At 41.4% G+C, this 23,252-nt stretch overlaps 1 protein-coding gene across 6 annotated transcripts in view; it reads left to right on the plus strand.

The window, feature by feature from the left end:
• The window catches only part of KALRN (kalirin RhoGEF kinase), a 694,704-nt gene that overhangs the window by 265,657 nt on the left and 405,795 nt on the right, over positions 1 to 23,252 (plus strand). For all 6 annotated transcript variants that reach the window (XM_068966221.1, XM_068966363.1, XM_068966508.1 and 3 more), the window contains exon 6: positions 10,370 to 10,492. In XM_068966221.1, the coding sequence (XP_068822322.1) occupies positions 10,370 to 10,492 (123 nt within the window). The remainder of the gene's footprint in view (positions 1 to 10,369; positions 10,493 to 23,252) is intronic.

Below are 23,252 nucleotides of genomic sequence, written 5' to 3' on the forward strand. Positions count from 1 at the left end.
TTTGGTGAGAAAGAGAAGGGTAGACAGAAATGAAGCTTTGAGCATTTTGGAAGGTAGAGCAACAGGGTTAAGAATATCAACACTGGAATTAGGCCTCCTGAGTCTGAATCTTGGCTCTGCCACTTATTAGCTTTGTGACTTTGGGCAAGTTAATTAGCCTCTCTGTACCTTAGTTTCTCAATTTGTAGAATGGAGATGATAATGTTTGGGGTCAGTATTGGAGAGATAATTAGGATGTTATTAAGAGGAGTAAATGAGTTATATGTTAATAATGCTTAGAACTGTGCCTGGCACAAGGTGCTGTGCTGTGCTTAGTAACTTAGTCATGTCTGACTCTTTGTGACCCCATGGAATGTAGCCCACCAGGCTCCTCTGTCCATGGGACATTCTCCAGGCAAGAATACTGGGGTGGGTTGCCCTGCCCTCCTCCAGGGGATCTTCCCAACCCAGGGATCGAACCCAGGTCTCCCACATTGCAAGCCAATTCTTTACTGACTGAGCCACCAGGATGAGCATTTAGCAAATATTAGTTGCTATTATTGTTGTTATTACCATTATTACTGCTGTTATTGAGAGAAGTTGAAAGTGAGAAAGGAGCATGGGGAAAGGGAAGACAAAGAGAGACTGTACACAGGATTTGGCTGTGCAATATGGATGCCACACATACTAAGGAGTCTTCTTAGACGCCACTGAGCATTCAGGCTCAAAGACTGCTATGGGCCACCTTTGGTACTGATCCACTCAGGACAATATAAGGTGGGAGCTGTGGTTTCCTCGCAAGTACAGTCCTTGCAGCAGGCCAGCTCAGGTGCAAGGAGACAAGGTCCATGGTGGGCAGCCGCAGAAGCTCTCACGGCTCGACAACACATGTCTCACACGAGCCAGTATCTCTTATAGCAACTCTATTGGCACAGCTTCCAGGGTTCTGGCAGTGGACACACCAGTTACAAGAGTCACCCCCTTCGGGGACGATCAAAGGACATTATCCCCACCAGTTATTTATAGTTCATTGATAGTCTTTCCAATCCAGATTCAGTTTACCAGTCGGGAGTGGTTTTTTTTTTTTTTTTTTTAACCATGGGCAACATGATTTAGTAACATGTTGGCACATACTATCTTTATCTGTTTCCAAGGAAACAGAACTAGGGTGTTAACTGAAGGTCAGATTAGCATACGCAAGGGGAAAGGGTTTTATTAACTCCCTGCTCACAATGGGAGCAAACAGGGACATTTGTCTGTTTTATAGAGAAACTGGACAGTTCTAGATGTGAGTAGCATGTTAGGATGTTAGATCTGAGATCTGGGAATTAGGGAATTGAGGGTCAGAGTGGGTAAGAACTATGCTAGAGCATCAATAGCATGTCTGCAGGTCAGAGATACAGCCTGGCCTGTGATATTGTTTGGTGCCCTGACTGATTCCTGAGGCTACAGTGCTGGGGTCTCCCAGGTAACCAGGCTGAGCCATCCTCTGAGAAGAGCTGGATTTATGGTGACAGATAAAAATGACTTCTTTCTTGTACCATATATACAACTCTGCCTGCTGTCATTCCAAAAGCCTAAAGAAGAACAGACAGGGCCCAGAACACCTTCTCTCCTTCAGTAGGTATTTATTAACTGTCTGTCGGGCACAAGTCCCAACTACTTCCCTGTCTATAGACACTAGTGAAAGACTGTCTCCCAGAACCCTGAGCTCGTTATGGTCTGCAGGCCTGCAGGATACAGAAGAGGCGAGGTATCAAACTCCCTTCGGTAAGGAATTCTGGGGAGCTACAAACTAGGTCCACATCTTGGGGTCCTTTACCTTTTCTTTCTCTATCCTGCTTTGTAAAAGCAGGAAAGCTCAATCCTAGATGAGCAGATAATTGAAAACAAAGATTGAAGGGTCTTAAGGGTCCCTCAAGGTAGATGCCATCAAGATTTTGCATTCATTATGCCAGAAAGTCTGGAAGACCCAGCAGTGGCCACAAGAGAAAGGTCAATCCTCATCCCAATTCCCAAGAAGGGTCAGTTCAGTTCAGCTCAGTTCAGTCACTCAGTCGTGTCCGACTCTTTGCGACCCCATGAATCGCAGCACGCCAGGCCTCCCTGTCCATCACCAACTCCCGGAGTTCACTCAGACTCGCATCCATCGAGTTGGTGATGCCATCCAGCCATCTCATCCTCTGTCGTCCCCTTCTCCTCCTGCCCCCAATCCCTCCCAGCATCAAAGTCTTTTTCAATGAGTCAACTCTTCGCATGAGGTGGCCAAAAGAATGTGCTAACCATCAGACAATTGCACTCATCTCCCATGCTAGAAAGGTCATGCTTAAAATCTTGCATGCTAGGCTTCAGCATTATGCAAACCAAGAACTTCCAGATGTCTAAGCTGGGTTTAGAAAAGGAAGAGGAACTAGAGATCAAATTGCCAACACTTGGCTGGATTATAGAGAAAGCAAGGGAATTTCAGAAAAACATCTATCTCTGTTTCATCTACTATACTTAAAGCCTTTGACTGTGTGGATCATGACAAACTGCGGAAAGCATACCAGACCATCTTACCTATCCCCTGAGAAACCTGTATGTGAGTCAAGAAGCAACAGTTAGAACCCTTTATGGAACAACTGATTGGTTCAAGATCGAGAAAGGAGTACGACAGGGCTGTGTGCTGTCACCCTGTTTGTTTAACCTATATGCTGAGCACATCATGAGAAATGCAGGCTGGATGAGTTACAAGCCAGAATCAAGATGGGTGGGAGAAACATCAACAACCTCAGATAAGCAGATGATACCCCTGTGATGGCAGAAAGTGTAGAGGAACTAAAGAGCCTCTTAATAAGGGTGAAGGAGGAGAGTGAAAGAGCTGGCTTAAGACTGAATATTAAAAGTAAGATCATGGCATCTGGCCCCATTACTTCATGGCAAATAGAAGGGGAAAAGGTGGAAATAGTGACATATTTCCTCTTCTTGGGCTCAAAAATCATTGTGGATGGTGACTGCAGTCATGAAATCAGAAGATTGCTTCTTGGCAGGAAAGCGATGACAAACCTAGACAGTGTGTTGAAAAGAGACATTACTCTGCCAACAAAGGTCTGTATAGTCAAGGCTATGGTCTTCCCAGTGGTCGTATATGATTATGAGGGCTGGTCTATAAAGAAGGCAAAATGCCAAAGAATTGATGCCTTCGAACTGTGGTGCTGGAGAAGACTCCTGAAAGTCCCTTGGACAGCAAGGAGATCAAACCAGTCAGTCTTAAGCAAGATCAATCCTGAATATTCCCTGGAAGGACTGATGCTGAAGCTGAAGCTCCAGTGTTTTGGTCATCTGATGTGTACAGACAACTCATTGGAAAAGTCCTGATGCTGGGAAAGATCAAGGGCAGAAGGAGAAGAGGCAATGAACATGAACTTGGGCAAACTCCAGGAGATGGTGAGGGACAGGGAGGCCTGGTGTGTTGCAGTCTATGGGGTCTCAAAGAGTTGGACAAGACTGGGCTGTTGAATAACGACAACAAGGGTCCTAGGCCAGAACACACACATGGGGTCTGTGTGTTTCCCTGTTTGCCTGAAGACATATACCCGGGGTCAGGCAGAGTTGTGTGAAAGCAGAGTTGTAAAGTGGGGAAATTTGCCCTTGGTTCCCTCCCACTGCCACCTTAGGGCCTGTCTCTTTTGGTCTGGGGCTCCTCTGCCACCCCATTTTAGGATCCCATCCCTGAGTCATGCTCACAAAGGACCTTGCTTTCTTAATGAACTGTTTCTGTGCCCGGGATAAACCAATTCTAGGAGGGGTTGCAGGAATGATGCATTTTAATAGGAGTCTCTCCTGGGTGAAAAACTGTTAAGAGTCAAAGTGATTGAGTCTGTAATAGTGAAGGGTTGGGATATGGCAGAGAGGATGGGGAAGGGGGAGGGCAGGAGAGGGTTAGATCACTGTTCCAGTGTTTGGGCTACGCAGGGAGGCCAGGAGGGGACAGTGCCCTCAGGCATGACCCTGAGAGAACATGCAGGGCTTTGAGTCCTGTGTAAGCAAAGGCTCTTTCTTTCGTTCGTTCTCTCTTTCTCTCTCTCCTTCCCTCTCTCCCTCTCTTTCTCACCCCGAGTGTGTGTCAGGGTGGGGGCAGTGGGGAGATGCACAGGTGTCCTTGGTCTGTCTAGTGCCCTGTGGAGGTTCTGGGAGCATGTCTCCAGCAGGGGTGGGCTGTGGATGTTTGTGTATGAGCTTCAGGTGTAATTTCCATGAGCCCACAGTGATTTTGCAGTAGGGTAAAGATTGTGCAATTTTAAATCTACACCTTTCATCTGTTCTCTGCTCTGACACAAACATTAGGGAAATATGTGCAATAGAATATGCTCACTATATAGATTTAAAAATCTATCTGGTATGTGGCAATTACCGAAGCATGAAATTCATTGTCTTATTTTAATCTCACTATTACACTAAGGTTGAAATAGTGTAAATTGTTATCCCCATTTCACAGATAAGGAAACTGAGGTTCAGACCATTAACGGACTTGTCAACGTTTATAAAGCAGGTCGATAGTAGAACCCAAGTCTCCTGAATTGAAACTTCTTCTTTACACTATAACACACATAACATTTTGTTGTGGAATTGACTGCACAGCAAGTTTTCAGATGTAGCAAGCTTCTCGGACAAGGAGGCTGTTAGTATTCTTTAGGGCATAGGCATTCATGGATGGGTTAATGCAGTATACAAGCGGGATACAGGGGACAACAGGTAATGCTGGAATGTGCATACTTAGAAAAGAAAATCATTTAGTTGTCTTCTGTCCTCTCAATCAAGTCATCCAAACCAGAATATGAGCAAATTAAAACCTATATAATTTAAATTACAGATAGCATAAAATTCTAACACTAGGTGGTAAGTTGGTTTGAAAGTTAAAACTCTAAGTCAGATGCTGTTGCTAAATGTGGCAAATGAAGGAAATAAGTCCAGGATTATTATTTAATATCCTTGCTCTCTTAATAGCTTATGCTTTATTAAAAACAGAACAGAACAATAATAATCTTTTAGCTATCCCCATATTTAAAAGAAAAGGATAAAAATGTTTCTGTTTAGTTTTCTAGTTTGCATTTAAATAGATTCTATCATTTATTACATATTAAAAACTAGATTTTTATATTTTCACTGAGTTTTAGCCAGCATAAAAAATTACTTAGCAAAATATGAAGAAAAAAACTCAAGTAGCTTACATGTAGCATCCATCTTCTTAATGAGATGAAACTATGTTGGTTTCCAAACAAAGAGATAAAATTTCATTATTTAGACATGAACTTTCCTCCTGGAGGAATTTTGTTGTCTTTTTACATTTTGTGGAAGCTACCACTTGCTCCTTCTCAAAAAAATAAATAACAGTAACAACAACAACAATAAACAGTTCAGAATGTTTGAAACCACTGTGGAGATATTTCCTTTAATTTTTTTTTCTTTAGAGTTTTGTTCAAGTGTCTAGTTGAAGTGTCTTCCAGAGAAGCCAGTTCAAACAGATCAAACATAGTGTTCTAGTTGGAAGGGAATTTAGAAAGGGTCAGCTTGTCTGGAGATTAGCAACCCAGAACCCATGGCCAACTTGCTCATGCATTACTTTCATTCACTAAGTATTTATTGAGAGAAGTGTAGTTGTTTGGATCAGCTGTCTCCAGGCACTGAAAGGGCAGGGGTGAGGCAGAGAGGAGGGGGCTGGGTACTAGGCCGTGAATGGCCTTTGAGGGACAGTGTCCTACCACAGCTGGAGACTCATAGTGCCCTGGTGGCTGCCTTTTGAGGGGCAACTGCTCTGGGGAGCCTGGGCAGAGGAGGTCCTGTAGTCAAGGAGGTAGGGCAGTATCCCTTGAGCCTGGATCAGCAGACACTCAGTGAATGTGCCTTGGGTGAAATGAATAAAAGCCCATTGGGTGGGCTTCACTTCTCTGACCTGTTTGCCACCTGTAAATTGGGCCTGATGGAGGCAGTGAGATGATGTGTGCGAATGGACATTTCGAACTCTAAAGCTCCAGACAGATATCAGGGCTAAGACTAAGAAGCTGCCTTTCTCTGGCTGTCAAAAACAATGCAAGTTTTCTCACAGACATTCTTTGTAATCAAAAGTTAGAAGTGTACTTTGTAACAATGAATATGTATTCTGATGCAGGAGATTCAATAAGACTAATTTTTATTTTGAATGGAAAAAAATGCTTTGCGTAAGTTTCCCAGTGGAGCCAATTGTAAGCCAGGATGCTTACTTCCATTCTGGGTACTACTTATCCCTTGCAAATGAAGAGAAGCACAGAAATGAAGAGACTTGCCCACAGTCTCACGGGTAGTTAGTGACAGAGCCAGGCCCAGACCCAGTCTTGTCCTCATCCTGCTTGACCGCACACCCACCTGGGAGTATACATGCACACACACATATTCTCTGCTGCCGGTTTCGCTGAATGCAGCAGAAATGCTGATGATCCTTTCAGGCAGCCAGGTTCAAAAAGGTGAGGGTTATATATTATTAGCATATTCAGGCCCAGAGAAGACTTGAGACTGTCCCGAGAAAACAGCCACGTTGGGAAAACCCTGGTTCCTGCTATCATGTAGACTATCTGGCCTCTAGAGCAGGTGTTTTTCTCGCTGCATGAGATGAGTGTCACGTCTTTGGAGCACTGCATCTAGCCTCCAGCATAGCTGCCATTCCCCAGAAAGTTCAGCCCCAGAGACTGCTCATGTTCTCCACTACGGAAGGCAGATGAGGCAAAATGGCTTGGGCCCAGACCTCATCATGTGATAAGTCTGCTCAATGAGATGTGCACTTCCTCCAGCACTTTCTGTCCTCACCTGCCATTTAACTTGCTGTTGTCCCTGCTTTTCCCCCCTAATTGGCCCATGCTCAGCTCTCCTTGCTCTGTAGTCCAGCAGGGACCTGGCGCCAAGCAATCTAATAATTCTGATGCTAGCACATAACTCTCTGTTTATTAGCATATCTAAATAGTCATTTAGCAGAAAATACAAGGAAGGTCACTTCCAGGCCACTAGGATAGCCAAGGAAATATAAGGAGTGAGTTTATCCCAAGTTCTAAGGACTTCAGGCATTTCAGATTTTCATTAATTTTATTGATTCTTCCATCAACAAGAAAAAGAGATAGAAATTATTTTAAAATGAGGTTGAGAGGTAGAATTTTAAAGAACAAAAATTACACAATGAAATTCCTTTAGTCTCCAGGGGTGCTTGTCTTCTTCCCCTCTTGTCCTTAATAATAATTTTAAGAAACACCAATCATGTGCCACTGGTGTGGGATTGGCTATGGATGGCAGACCCAGGGTGTTGCACACCACCAATACCAACCAGCCTCCACAGGCTCCCCTGGCCTGGGATATCCATGGACAGTCAAAAGTGAAGAATGCTACTCTTGCCCTTTATCTGTGTAGGTAGCAGAGAGTGATCTGGGTTATTCAGAAGGGAGAATCCTCTCTGAATCAAAGCATGCCCATTTGCCTTGGGAAGGTGGTTTGTTTATGCTTATGTGTGGGTTGTCATAGCCTTGATGTCTCTCTCCTGACCTCCAGACAAAACTCTTAACTACCCACAGGACACCTTCACTTGAAGTTCTCCTAAGCATCTAAAACTCAGTTATCTAACATGGAATCACGATCTCTCCTCCCTTACCCCAGCTTCTCACCCTCCTCCTGAGGTAGTGCCATGGCACCTTCTTTCATAAGGACCCGGGGTGCTATGCCAGATACCTGACTATTCTCCCTTTCTCTCCCTCACCCCCACTTCCTAAGCAGTTGGGAGTCCTCAGTCCCTTCCTAGAAGCTCTCACTCTGCCCACTTCTCAAGCTCCACTGCCATTCCCCACACCCAGGTTTCCAGGCTATCACTCTTGCTCCCCAGGATTACTGTAACAGCCTCCCAACCATTTTCACCGCTCCATCTCTCCCCTCCAGCCTCCCATCCCACACTGCTCCAAAGCTCACATCGAGCTTCACTGCTCAGCTCACAACCCTCCACTGACGCCTTGCTGCCCACAGTATATAGACCAGGTTTCCTGAAGCCTGTGTCCAGAGCTCTTCACGGTTCCATCTACCTCCTCAGCCACATATTCTCCTTACATCAGGTCCAGAAGCACAAATGTGGTGATTTCAGAGCCCTTAGAACACTGGGCTGCGCCAGAGTTCTGCCCCTTTGATCTCCCCTTTGTGTGGAGCTTACATCTATCTCATTCATCTTCCCCTGGCTAATTCCTACCTGAGTCAAGGTCAACTCAGGTGTCACCAACCCTGGGAAGCCTTCTGTGCTCTTTCCTGTCTCCACACCACCAAGAGTGGGTGCTACCTTGATCCACCATCTTGACCTTTATCTTGATAGATTTCTTTTCAAATTGTGATCTTAATTGTCATATGCCAAGTTATACTAACATTATATCTGAGTCCATGTTTGTTTTTCACAATGGCTTTTAAGCCACTTAAACTCAAGAAGCACATATTAATCATTTTTGCCTTGAACAGTGCCGGGCATATAATGAGTATCCGATAAATGTTGGTTAAACTGAAAAAGTAAATTCATTTGTCTGAATTTGGCTTCCTTGGTGGCTCAGAGGTTAAAGCGTCTGCCTCCAATGCGGGAGACCGGGGTTCGATCCCTGGGTCGGGAAGATCCCCTGGAGAAGGAAATGGCAATCCACTCCAGTATTCTTGTCTGGAGAATCCCATGGATGGAGAAGCCTAGTAGGTTACAGTCCACAGGGTCGCAAAGAGTCGGACACGACTGAGCGACTTCACCTTCACCTTCACCTTTGTCTGTTTAAAGGAGGAAAATGGAATGAGGCTGTAGTTCTGCCTCGAGGAGAGCTGGTGTGAATTTTGCAGCATCTCAGCTTGCATCTCTGCTCAGTTCTTTCCTGCTCTTCTCTGCAACTGAACCACAGTCTTTAGCTCATCCCAAGCTACTGAGCGTGAGTTCCAGGTGTAGCAGTCCTCTTCTCCAAAGGTTTAACATCTTTCCTGGCTATATCAGTTGACTACTCAAGGCAGAAAATTACAGAAAATCCAACTTAAACCAGTTTGAGTAATAAAGAGGATTTATTGGCTCAGGTACTAAGGAAGTCCAGAGAGAAGGTGGTGATCAGGCAAGGCCCAAGCAGAACTCTGCCTTTTTCTTTCCATTATTTTGGCTACACCCTTTCTCTGCCCATTGACTTCTCCCTCAAGCTGCCACCAGAATTGTGACAGTTCAGCAATTTGAGGTGCAGGGTCACAATGACAGTATCAGAGGAAGAGAAGTTGTATCTATAGTGCTGCAGTTCTGTTTTCCCAGAAGCTTCCAGCAAACTTCCCTTCGTGTTTTATTATACTGAATTGAATAACATTCCTGTTTCTTACCAGTTTCACTGGTGGCCCAGACAGTAAAGAATCTGCCTGTAATACACGAACGAGACCTAGGTTCAATCCCTGGGTCAGGAAGGTCCCCTGGAGAAGGGAACAGCAACCCACTACAGTATACTTGCCTGGAGTATTCCTTGGACAGGGAAACCTGGCGGGCTACAGTCCATGGGGTCACAAAGAGTTGGACATGTTTCTAAGATAATCCCAGTAGTCAGGAAATGTCATACACTGATTAGCTTAGATCTGGTGTCCTGAGAAGCGATAACCCTTAGAGTGACCAGGCTTTTCCATGGAACTGAGGTTCTGATCAGCTCCCCTAAAAGTGAGTGGGCCACCTGGGAAGGAGGTAGAAACCTAAATGAAAACCAGGTACAGAGCTGGGGGAGGAAAATGGCTCAGTGCCCACTGTGCCAGGCAGTATTTACCCTACCTTTAAAATCCTCCTCTTCTGATTCCTCATGGCTTATAGCAGAAACCCTGAAATTGTGAGGCTCTGGGATCAAATGAAAAGTTGATTCCATTCAGAGTCAATTCAACGATCTGTGTGGTCAGGCAGTGTAAATGTGAGGGGAGTATATTAGGATGCTCTGTGGCTTCCGACAAGGGTCTCTCCTGCTGGTGCAGAGGGGGTACATGAAACCTCCCACCTGTCCTGTCCCTAAAGCATGTGGGGGGGGGGGTTCTTTTGATGATTTTGAAAAGTTTTTAAAAGGGGAAGTAAAGGTTTCTAAAAGTTTTTAAAAGAAGAAGCTGATAGTAAACAGCTTTCTGCTAACTCTCCCTGGTCCTCTTACTCATTTTCTCTTTTTCCTCTAGAGTTTGTAAGGAAGCATCGAGGCTGATGGTGGGGCCTCCTTCTAAGGAGGGCTCTCCTGGGAAGCCAGGCTGGGGGCACCCCAACCCTGAGCACAATGTCTGGTCCTCACTGGGCACCAGCAGAAGGGCTGGTTTTCTTCCAGTAGCTCTTACAGTTTCTTGCTGTTGAACTCATAACCATTATCTGTGTTTTCTTTTCCCCTTCCAGATGTTTGACTGGATAAGCCACAACAAGGAGTTATTCCTCCAGAGCCATACAGAGATCGGAGTCAGCTACCAGCACGCCCTAGACCTCCAGACACAGCACAATCACTTTGCCATGAACTCCATGGTGAGTGCAGGCCTGTTTTCCTGGGGCAAGAGAATGATGAGGGGGAAAGGGGTTGGGGTAGAGGGTGGAAACGGACTTCCAACCTGAGTAGGAAGGAGAAGCTCTGAACATGAAGCCCTTTTTAGCATTCCATTTGCTAGCATGGGGACGTGTGCAGAGCATGCAGTGAGTCGGCTATTCCTGCAGCAGATTACGGCCCCGTTTCTGCCTCTGAACCCTGCTTCATGTGGTAAAAGGAATGTGCTGCGGTTGTAGAAGCTATCAGCCCTGTGCTGTACTAGAAGGGAGAGTGCCCCTTTCTACTCCACTGACTCCACCGACTGGCACGTGAGTCACTGAGCTGATGGAGAGGGACCTCAGTCTGTGGCACGTTGGAAACCAGTGAGTAAACTGGGTTGTTGGACTAGAGAAGAGGAGCCTGTGAAGGGCTGCCTTGCAGAGAAGAGCTGGAATTGTTTCCTGTTGGTCTAGGAAGCAGAACTGTCCAGGGGACCACAGTTGGAGCAGGAGGCAGGACGTGGCTCTGGAGTTGGCTTGTATTGGAAGTTAGAGCCCCCGTGATGGGGAGAGTTCAAGCAGATGCTGAATTCAAACAGAGAGGGATACTTGCTGGCTGTAGTCATAGGAAACGTACTTCTCTGTGCTTCAATTTCTTCATCTGTAAAATCAGAATAATAGCTACTTTATATGATGGTTGGAAGGATTTAATGAATTAATTGTAAGGTGGCTGGAGATGTGCCTAGTACTTCATCCATTATCAGTAAGTATTGGTATTATGGTATTAATGATGCTGATGATATAGGAGTCTAGTCTAGATAATACCTGTGATTCCTTGAAAAACTAACACTTTGGGATACTTATTTTTCCATGTGGTCACCCCAAGACTTTGAAATCTTGTCTGCCTCTTTGAACCCTTTGTATTTGAAATGCCTGCAGCCTAAGTATGCCTCAACATCTCTCTCTCTCCCCTCTGCCAGCTCTTCCTACTTGTACTGCTGATCCAAAAGAATATCTGTGCCATTCCCCATATGTCTGATGCCAGAGACACCTTATCATTTCAACTGGTGATGACAGGAGGAGGGCAAGTATTAGAAAAACATAAACCCAGAGGATCACAGAGGCCAGGAAGGAAGACAATTTCATTTTCTAAGGAGTTATTTTAATTATGTGATACACTGGACTTACTGTATTGAAGAAGAAATAACTCAGGCCTCAAGTTTTCAGTGTCTGATAAGGGAGATAACTCAGACAGTCACGGCACAGTTTGATATGTGCTGTGATTGAGTTGCTGTGTGGGCTTCCCTGGTGGCTCAGTGGTAAACAGTCTGCCTGTCAATGCAGGAGATGCGGGTTTGATTCCTGGGTGGGGAAGATCCCCTGAGAAGGAAATGGCAGTCCACTCCAGTATTCTTGCCTGGGAAATCCCTTGGACAGAGGAGCCTGGCAGGCTACAGTCCATGGTGTTGCGAGAGAGTTGGACATGACTTAGCAACTAAACAAGAGATGCTGAGTGACTAAGAACCTTACAGTCTCAATTATTTAAAGCAATAGGGGTTTATTTCTTGTTCCTACCATGTACCCATCACTGGCTGGTGGGGGTTCTGCTCATCACAGTCACTCAGGGATCCAGGCTGAGGGAGCAGCCACTGTCTCAGATGCAGCCAGTGCCTCACTGGACAAAGCAAGCCTCCAGGCACATGTTAGCTCTGAAAGCTTCCACCTAGAAGTGGCACATTTTACTACCTAACACCAGTCACATGGCCACATCTAACTTCGTGTGTGGAGATATATGGTCTTACCTCCAGATGTTGGGGAAGAGAGAGTGGGTACTTGTGAATAACCCTAATGGTTAGCAAAGGGAGTCACTGCGGGGTATCAGGTACAGATGAACAGCATGGGATTTGCATGGGAAGGTACTTCGGGCTGCAGAATAGAAGGCTGTGGGACCAGGCAGGGAAAACATCAATATTGACTGTGTTGTCAGTTTTGGCCACAGCAGTCTTGCCTTCATCTAAATGTAAAGACTCATTCCCTTCCAACTAGTCTTCTATAATTGTGTCTCATCTCAGGTTTGCTTTAGTCACAGAGGAACAAAGCAATTGATCACAAGTGATTAAGAATGTGAACTCAGATCTAGTCAGGTTTGATTATCTGTGTGCCTTGTAGATTTCCCCGGGTGAATTTTACAAATTCTGTACCAGAATCTTCATGTCACCCAACTGCCTGGCCCTAAGGCAGACAAACTCATTTTAATAAGAAGCAAAGACAAACATAATTAGAGAGGTAAGTCTGCTACCAAGCCCCTCAAAACAGTGAACTACAAAGTTAAATAGAAAGAGCCTTTGGCTTTGAATTATCTGCACCACTGCTCTTCTCCGTTAAGATGGATAACTGAGAGTTAATGACACATCAGAAACTCTTTCCTCTGACAAATTTACCTTTGATGTTTCCATTTTCAGGACAAAAAAAAAATTGAAACTAAGGGAAGAATTTTACTGAAAGGAAGCATCTTCTGGAACTGGGAGAGAAGAAGAGGAATTTTAATATGCAACAGCCAGTTAATATGTTCCGGCCCATCTCTAAGTGTCCCCCTGCCATGAGTGCTTCCAGCACTCAGAGGCCCATTTAGCCTGATTATCCTGGCTTTCCTCTCCAGCTGCAGGCAGGGGAAGGGAAACCCCAGTGCTGTTTGATCAAATTGCCCAAACCAGTGCATTATAGACAGAGACCAGTGCCTTTGTTAACTGGGAGGTTTACAGGTTTGTTATTAAAAGGAACTTCCCCCAAATGGATGTCATCATCCCAAGCAGGTAAAAGAAGGGTATTACAGACTCCTTTTCTCTGGCCTGAGTGATGGATGTTGTTGCCAAGAAACAGATGAACTTAAGCAGCTACTGATGGAGCCCAGTGACTGTAGGAATGATCAGTTACTCAGGGGAAGTGGGAATGTGGGTTGTTCTGTAAATTCCCTGAGACATTTACATTTTGGTTCTTGCAACAGAACCTACACATATGCCACACATTTGTCCACCTAAAGGTGCATGTAGCATGCTTTGTTTCAGGCTACAGGTGAGTTGTTTGCTACTGAATCCTTATCATGTCATCTGTGTCTCCACTGGAACCTCTGTGGGACAGACCATCTCTCTTGTTCACCACTATATGCCCAACATCCAGCACAACATCTAATCCTTAATTATTTGTGGAATGAGTCAAGAAAGAAGTCATGAGGTTCTTGGGATCTTAAATTGGGGAGGGTAATCGATAAGCTTTAGGGTTTACTACTGAAATAGGCCAGTGATCCCTTACCTTTCTGCGCAGTCACAAGCCCCTTTGAAATCTAATGAAAATTGTGAGTCTTCTCTGCAGAGAAATATGTGTAGATAATGTTTTAAAGATATTAATATTTTCAGGGGATTCAAGGGAATCCTAAAGCCTATTGATCATCCTCCCCAATTCAAGATCCCAAGAACCTCATGACTTTTCTTCATTCATTCCAGAGATAATTAAGGATTGGATGTTGTGCTGGACATTGAGCATATACTGGTGAATAAAAGAGAGATGGTCTTTCTAACCGAGGTTCCAGTGGGGGGATGGATGATATTATACAATCTCATAAGTAAATATAAAATCATAAATCAATAAGTCTTGTGTTGGAAGAATAGGGCTGCTATGATGGAGAATAACAAAAGAGGCTCCATTTAAATGAGGAGAGGTCAGGTACATTTTCAATTAATAATTAGTATTGACTTATTGTTCATTAATTGATAGTAATTATTGGTCTGTGAATTAAATGCTATGCTGTGCTAACTTGCTTCAGTTGTGCCTGACTCTGTGTGACCCTATGGACTATAGTCCATCAGGCTCCTCTGTCCATGGGATTCTCCAGGCAAGAATACTGGCGTGGATTGCCATTCCCTCCTCCAGGGGATCTTGCCCATCCAGGGATTGAACCCATGTCTCCTGCATTGCAGGCAGATTTATTACCATCTAAGCCACCAGGGAAACCTATGAATTAACTCTGTGAAGTACCAATTCTTCTTTATAATATAAGGAAGCCCTATGTATATCATTTGGTAAATCAAAATGATCTAGTTATAATTTATGTGTTTTTTAGGTTTTGGTTTCATGTCTAGTTTTATATACCAGTTAAAGACCCAACTCCGGCTGAGATGACCATTATTGAGAAATAATCGCATATCAGCAAATTATGGAAAAAATCAGAAATATCCTAGATTTTATCTATGAATTGGTACTAGTAAAGGGTATCAGTTATTAACATGTGGAGAGTGTGGGAGTAATGCCCCACTGAGAATGGTCCGTGAGCAACTCTGAAAGAAGATGGTTAAAAATGCTTGATCTTTGCCTTTTTGTTATAGCAAGATTTTTGTGTGTGTGTGCAGTTTCGACTGGGGAATCCTATTATACTTTTTTCATCTCCAATAATAACAATAATAACCTACCTACTAAACCCAGTAGATAAATATTCTCTGGCTTGTTATAGTGCCTCATAAAGCCAGATTTCCTGAGCTCTCTGGGGCCCTCCTTTTTCCTGATATGTCTTCTGTTGTGAAAGCCTTTCTTACAAATTCTCCTTGCCCTGAGTGTGGCCTCCTCCTCTGATGGGAGTGTGGGCAGATGGAAGTAGAGTTTGGGTTGTAATGTGCAGTAGAACCATTATGTAGCCATCTATGCTCCAGTCACTCATGAAAAAGACACTCACAGAAGTACATACAAGCATAACAGTGTTATTTACAATTTTAATTAGCTGGTTCTTTGGGAAAAAATAAATTGCTAATGGTTTCTGTCTAGAGTTTTAAAATATGAAATGATATTCATTTTCTATGATTATGACTGTGAGGACTCATGTTAGTGATAACCATGTATAGCTGGACAGTAGGAAGCATTTCTGCAGCAGCATGTTGATAGCTGCTTTAATGCTATTAATTTGCTCACCAGAGGCACTAACTGTCAGTTGGTGGTGTGCAAATCAGACCAATTGCAACAAAGCCTGTGGCGCTCTCTTTGTTTTGAGGGAAAGTTACAAATAGTTACACCAAGGAAAAATCAAACCTGGTACAAGAGAGAGAAAGATTCTGAGCAGGTTTCCTGACCCCAATTTGAGAAGCCTTGCTCTGGGGTCTTCTGTCACCTTTGATTCTGCAGGCACTTTTCTACCCGCAAACATACAGCAGCACTTCCTATAATGACAGTATTTCTAGGTTTTGGTGAAAATACACACACACTTGCACGCACACTGTAGTAATGTTTAATAGACAGGGTTTGACCCTGCCATAGCTGCAAAGTCTCTTAGTAGACACAGAACCTGCTGAAAAAGAGAAGAGACAGATTGCTGGTATGCTTTAGTCTTTTTAGTGCAATTTTTTTCCCCCAAAGAATCATTAGTGCACTTGCTAAAAGTGCAGATTTCTTTTTGGCTTCTACTCCTGGAAGACTAGAAAATCCTAGAAAATTCTAATCTCTGAGGGATGAGACCCCCAAACCTCCATTTTTTACAAGTTTCACTGGTGATTTTATGTACATATTAAAGTTAGCAAACTGTTGTTCTGTAGATATGTATATGTATAAAATAGTCACGCCCTAAAATGTAGCATTATGTGTTCTGAAAGAGAGTCCACTTCCAGTATGATAGTGTGATAGAATGATGAGGAGCTATGCAGACTTACTCTCTAGTGAAAGTTTTTGTTTTTTTTTTAAGATTCTTCTCCTGCATAGGCCATTACAGAGTAGAGTTCCCTGTGCTATACAGCGGGTTGGCAGACATATTTTAAACAAAAAGTCTCTAAAAATTTTCCTAAGTGCATACAACAAATGAAGAAACATTTATTCAAGAAAATTTACTAAAACTTGCTAAGAACAGTGAATCTGTGGTATTTGAACCAGGACCCTCTTTTCTCTCCATTTCCACCTCAATGAGATAGAAATTCTTCTCAAGACTAGGGCAACCAAGAACACAGGATCCCCTTTCTCCCTAGTTCCCAATTGAAGAACTTTCTTCTCAGATAGGACAATTCCTATCCTGCTCCAAGCTACCGGATGCTGAAGTTAAGTTTTAGGTGAGTGTGGCTAAGAGGTGGAGCATCTTCTTCTGCCTAGCTCCCACTCATGGAGCTGCTGCTGTATCATGGGCATAGCACTGCCTTGGAGTAGAAGCAAAATATAAAGCAGAGAGCCCCAAATCTTTTCCCAAAGCAACTGATTTTATTTTCAACAGAGGGTGGAGAAGTTCAAGCCAATAGCACTCTCAAAAATGCCCTTAGGGAAGTTATGGTGAGAGATAACTAAGAAGATTGCTAGAGTCATTGAAGTTACAGGATTCATCTGTAGGCAGGTTAGTTTGCCAGAGAGAAAAAGACCTCCTTGGGTCAGAACAAATCTGAAATACTGGCCTCAGGAACTATCCCTTCAAAGGAGCTTGGATTTGATTGGATAGATCTGTGGAGCAGTTGATACCCCCAGGACATTATGGGAAACAATAGAATAGTGATCAGGAAATTGGTGAAATTTAACAGCTTGATGTGGTCAGGGAAAGAGAAAGTTAAAGAGATGACTACAAAGACCAGTATCATCCCAGGGTGACTGTGGGCATACCCAATGCTGTACCCCATGAGGAACATCAGAGTTTCCCACTAAATAATAATAATAATCCAGCCAGTCACTAAACAAATAAGTAGACAAATAACAATAACAAGCCCCAGAAGTGGAAGAATCAGTACCCAGAGATGCTGCAATATGTTATCTAAAATGACCAGGTTCTAACAAAAAATTATAAGTTATGCAAAGAAACAAATATATGAATGGAAGTGGTGGGTGAGGGGACAAACAGATAAAAAGCACTTGCTGGAAAAAGCAAGAAACAGAAATACCTCTGAGAGTCACCAGATACCAAATTTAACAAAGATTCAAAGTAGCCATTATAAATATGGGGTTTTTTTTAAGTGTAGTGTTGCCTCCTGTGTCATAGACTAATTAACCATAGATGCATGGACTAATTTCTGGGGTTTCTATCTTGTTCCAATGATCTATATCTCTATTTTTTTGTGCCAATACCATACTGTCTTGATTATTATAGCTTTATAGTATAGTCTGAGATCAGGGAGTCTGATTCCTCAGCTCCATTTTTCTTTCCCAAGATTACTTTTCCCATTCAAGGTTTTTTTTGTATCTCTGTTATATAAATTTTAAGATTTTTTTCTGTTCAAGTTCTGTGGAAATGCCATTGGTAATTTGGTAGCAGTTGTGTTGAAGCTATTGCTTGCCTTGGGTAGTATAGTCATTTTAACAACATTGATTCTTCTAATCCAAGAACATTGTTTATCTATCTGTTTATGTTATCTTTGATTTTTTTCATCTGTGTCTTATAGTTTTGGAGTACAAGTCTTTTGTCTCCTTAGGTAGATTTATTCCTAGGTATCTTATTCTTTTTGATGCAATGGTAAATTTGATTGTTCCTTGAATTTCTCCTTCTGATCTTTTGTTGTTAGTGTATAGAAATGCAACCAATTTCTATGTATTAATTTTGTAACCTATAACTTTACCAAATTTGTTGATAAGTTCTAGTAGTTTTCTGGTAGCATCTTTAGGATTTTCTGTGTATAGTATCCAGTCAACTGCAAACAGCAAGAGTTTAACTTATTCGTTTCCAATTTGGATTCTTTTTTCTTTTTCTCCTCTTATTGCTGTAGCTACAACTTCCAAAACTATGTTGAATGACAGTGGCAAGTGTGGACACCCTTGTCTTGTTGCTTATCTTAGAGGAAATGCTTTCATCTATTCACTGTAGAGTGTGATGTTAGCTGTAAGTTTGTCATATATGGTCTTTATTAAGTTGAGGTATGTTCACTCTGTGCCCACTCTCTGGAAAGTTTTTTTTTTTATCAAATGGGTGTTGAATTTTGTCAAAACATTTTTATGCATCTATTGAGATGATCATATGGTTTTTATTTTTCATTTTGTTATTGGCCTGTATCATGCTGATTGCTTTGTGGAGTTTGAAAAATCCTTGCCTCCCTGGAATAAATCCCACTTGATCATGGTGTTTGATCCTTTTCATATTTTGTTGGATTCTGCTTGCTAGTATTTTGTTGAGGATTTTTGTGTCTATGTTCATCAGGGATAGTGGCCTGAAATTTTCTTTTTTGTAGTATCTTTGTATGGCTGTGGTATCACAGTGATAGTGACCTCATAGAGTGAGTTTGTAAATGTTCCTTCATCTGCAATTTTTCAGAATAGTTTCAGAATGATAGGTGTTAACTCTTCTTTAAATCTTTGGGAGAATTCACCTGTGAAGCCTTCTGATCCTGGGCTTTTGTCTGTTGGGAATTTTTTAAATCACAAATTTGATTTTAGCACATGTAATTGATCTGTTTATATTTTGTATTTCCTCAAGGTTCAGTCTTGGAAGTTTGTACTTTTCTAAGAATTTGTCCATTTCTTCTAGGTTGTCTATTTTATTGGCATATAATTGTTTATAGTAGTCTCTTATGATCCTTTATATTACTGTGGTGTCAATTGTAACTTCTCCTATTTAATTTCTAATTTTATTGATTTGAAGCCACTCCTTTTCTTTCTTGATGAGTTTGTCTAAAGGTTTATTAATTTTATTTTTTCAAAGAAACAGCTTTTAGATTCATTAATCTTTGCTATTGTTTTTTGGTCTCTATTTCATTTTACTTCTGCCCTGATCTTTATGATTTCTTTCCTTCTACTAACTTTGGGTTTTCTTTGTTCTTTCTTTCTCTAGTTACTTTAGGTGTAAGGTTAGATTATTTGAGATTTTTCTTGTTTGCTGAGTTAAGATTGTGTTACTATAAATTTCCCTCTTAGAACTGCTTTCACTGTATCCCATAGGTTTTGGATCATTGTGTTTTGTTTTCATTTGTCTCTAGGTATTTTTTGATTTCCTATTTGACTTCTTCAGTGATCCATTGGTTGTTTGATAACATACTGTTTAATCTCCATTTAGGTCTCATCTGAATGTGAGATTGGACACTATAAAACTCTTAGAGGAAAACATAGGCAGAACACTCTCTGACATAAACTGCAGCAATATCTTTTTCATTCCATCTCTGAGATTAATGGAAATAAAAATAAACAAATGGAACATGGTTAAACTCAAAAGATTTTGCACAGCAAAGGAAACCACAAACAAAATGAAAAGGCAAACCAAAGAATGGGAAAAAATATTTGCAAATGATGTAACCAACAAGGGATTAGTCTCTAAAATTTATTAATACAAAGAACTCATGTGGCTTGATATCAAAACAACCAACCTAATCAAATATGGACAGAAGATCTAAATAGACCTTTCTCCAAAGAAGACATACAGATGGCCAAGAGGCACATGTAAAAATGTTTGACATCACTAATTATTTGATTTGTAGAAGTACAAATCAAAACTACAATGACATATCACCTCACGCCAGTCAGAATGGCAACCATCATAAAATCCACAAACAATAAATGCTGGATAGTGTGTGGAGAGAGGAGAACCCTCCTACACTGTTGATGGGAATGTAAATTGGTAGAATCCCTGTGAATAACAGATGGAAGTTCCTTTAAAAAAAAAAATGGAGCTACTATATGATCCTGCAGTCCCACTCCTTGGCATATATCTGGAGAAAAACATGGTATGAAAGGGCTCATATACTCCAGTGTTGATTGCAGCAATGTTTACAATAGCCACGACATGGGAGCAACCTAAATGTCCATCAACAGAGGAATGGAAAAAGAAGGTGTGGTGCATACGTACGATGGAATATTACTCAGCCATTAAAAAGAATGAAATAATGCCATTTGCAGCAACATGGATGCATGTAGAGAATGTCATAGTGAGTGAACTGAGGCAGAAAAGAGAAAAATTGTACGATGTTGCTTATATACGATTGCCAGGAGAGATATCAACAACCTCAGATATGCAAATGATATCACTCTAATGGCAGAAAGTGAAGAGGAACTAAAGAGTCTCTTGACTCTTTAGGATGAAAGAGGAGAGTGAAAAAGCTGGCTTGAAACTCAACATTCACAAAACTAAGATCATGGCATCCAGTTCTATCACTTCATGACAAAAGAAGGAGGGAAAGTGGAAACAGTGACAGATTTTATTTTCTTGGGCTCCAAAATCACTTCAGATGGTGACTATAGCCACAAAATTAAAAGACACTTGTTCCTTGGAAGAAAAACTGTAACAAACCTAGACAGCATTTTAAAAAGTAGAGACATCACTTTGCAAACAAAGGTCTATATAGTCAAAACTATGGCTTTTCCTGTAGTTGTCTACCGGTGTGAGAGTTGAACCGTAAAGAAGGTAAATTGCCGAAGAACTGATGCCTTCGAATCAGAGAGTCCCTTGAACAGCAAAGAGATCAAACCTGTAAATCCTAAGAGAAATCAACCCTGAATATTCATTGGAAGGACTGATGCTGCAGCTGAAGCTCCAATACTTTGGCTACCAGATGTGAAACTGACTCATTGGAAGAGACCCTGATACTGGGAAAGACTGAGGGCATGAAGAGAAGGGGGAGACAGAGGATGAGATGGTTGGATGGCATCACCTACTCAATGGATATGAGTGTGAGTGGACTCTGGGAAATAGTGAAGGACAAGGTAGCCTGATGTGCTGCAGTTTATGGGTTCGCGAAGAGTCGGACATGACTTAGCGACTGAACAATAAATTGCTTATATGTGGAATTTAAAAAGAAATGATACAAGTGATGCCACAGAAACAGATTCAGACTTAGAGAATGAACTTGCAGTTAACAGAGAGAAAGGGTTGGGGGAAGGGATTTGGGATTGACATGTAAAACACTGGTATATTTAAAATGGATAACCAACAAGGACCTATTATATAGCACAAGGAAGTCTGCATAGTATTATGTAACAACTTAAATGGGAAAAGGATTTGAAAAGAATAGATCCATGTATATGTATAACTGAATTGCTTTGCTGTGTACTTGAAACTAACACAGCATTTTTAATCAACTATAATATAAAACAAAAAGTTAAAAAATTAAACATTTTGCAGTTAAAAAAATCATGGTGGAAATCCTCCCAAATATTGAAAAGCAATCTACACAGCCAGGAAGTTCAAGGAACTCCAAGTAAGATAAAGGAAAGGGATCCACAAACAGATTCATCATGAAAATACTGAAAGCCAAAGACAGAAAAGTTTTGAAAGCAGCAAGCGAAAATGAATTGTCACAAGGGAATCTCAATAAAATAGATGATTTCTCACCAGAAACAATGATGCCCAGAAAGACATAGAATAATATATTCAAAGTGCTTAAAGAAAAAAAAAAAAACTGTCAACCAAGAATCTTGTATTCAGCAAAGATATCTTTCAAAAATGAAAATAAAATAAAGATACTTCCTCATAAACAAATACTGAGGAAATTTTTTGCTAGCAGACTTAACTGATGAGAAATAAAGGAAGTTCTTTACAGTGAAAGCAGGTGACTCAGACAGGAATCTGAATCCATACAAAAAGACAAAGAGCACCGGGAAAGGTAATTATATAACTACAAAAGACAGTATACCTGCAAATTTTTTCTTCTTTCTTCTCTTCACTGATTTAAAAGTCCATTATATAAAATAATATGTGTATAATGTACTACTGAGCATATAACATACAGAAATGTAACATTTTCCAGTGACAGCATAAAGGATGGGCACAGGGGTAAAAGGGAAGATCTAGAAATGATAAATAAGGAAGTTGATGTAACAAGAACTATAGAGTTATATTTACTGTACTTTCTTGTCTCAGCTTCAAAAGACGTGAAATTATAAAAAGTAATACAATCTAACGTTGGGTTTCTAACACTGAGAGATGTAATATGTATAATAACAACATCACAAAACACTGGGGAAAGAGAATAAACCTACACAAGAGTGCCATTTTAATATCTCACTGGAATTGAGTTAGTATACATCTGAAGCTGATTCTCATGGGTTAAGACATTTATAGGAAGCCCTAGAACAACAGCTAAGAAAATAACAAAAAATATGGAGTGAACAAAAGTTAGCAAAATAATAAAGTGCTACATTATAAAATACATTATAAAACATAAAGCACTCTAGAAAGAACAGGGTTATAAAGGCAAACTTGTGACATATAGAAACAGGTAAATGGCACACATAAATCCAACTGTATCCATAATGACATTAACTGTGAAAGGACTAAACGATCTAATCTGAGGCAAGGATTGTCAGAATGGATTTTTTAAAAATGACATCCAACTATATACTGTTTATAGGACAAACGCTTTAGATTCAAGGTTATAATATATTGAAAGTAAACGAATGGGAAAAATGACAAAACAGCAATCATAAGAAAACCCAGAGTGGCTGTACTAATACCAGACTTTTAAATAGACTTCAAAACAAAACAAAAACTAGGCTGTTTCCAGGACATGGAAGCAACCTAGATGTCCATCGACAGATAAATAGATAAGCTGTGGTACATATATACAATGGAATATTACTCAGCTATAAAAAGGAACGCATTTTAGCTGGGCTGGATGAAGCACAAGCTGGAATCAAGATTGCCGGGAGAAATATCAATAACCTCAGATATGCAGATGACATCACCCTTATCACAGAAAGTGAAGAAGAACTAACGAGCCTCTTGATAAACATGAAAGAGGAGAGTGAAAATGTTGGCTTAAAGCTCAACATTCAGAAAACTAAGATCGTGGCATCTGGTCCCATCACTTCATGGAGAATAGATGGGGAAACAGTGAGAGAC

Source organism: Capricornis sumatraensis, chromosome 1 (genome assembly GCF_032405125.1).
Source record: "Capricornis sumatraensis isolate serow.1 chromosome 1, serow.2, whole genome shotgun sequence".
NCBI classification, from domain to species: domain Eukaryota; kingdom Metazoa; phylum Chordata; class Mammalia; order Artiodactyla; family Bovidae; genus Capricornis; species Capricornis sumatraensis.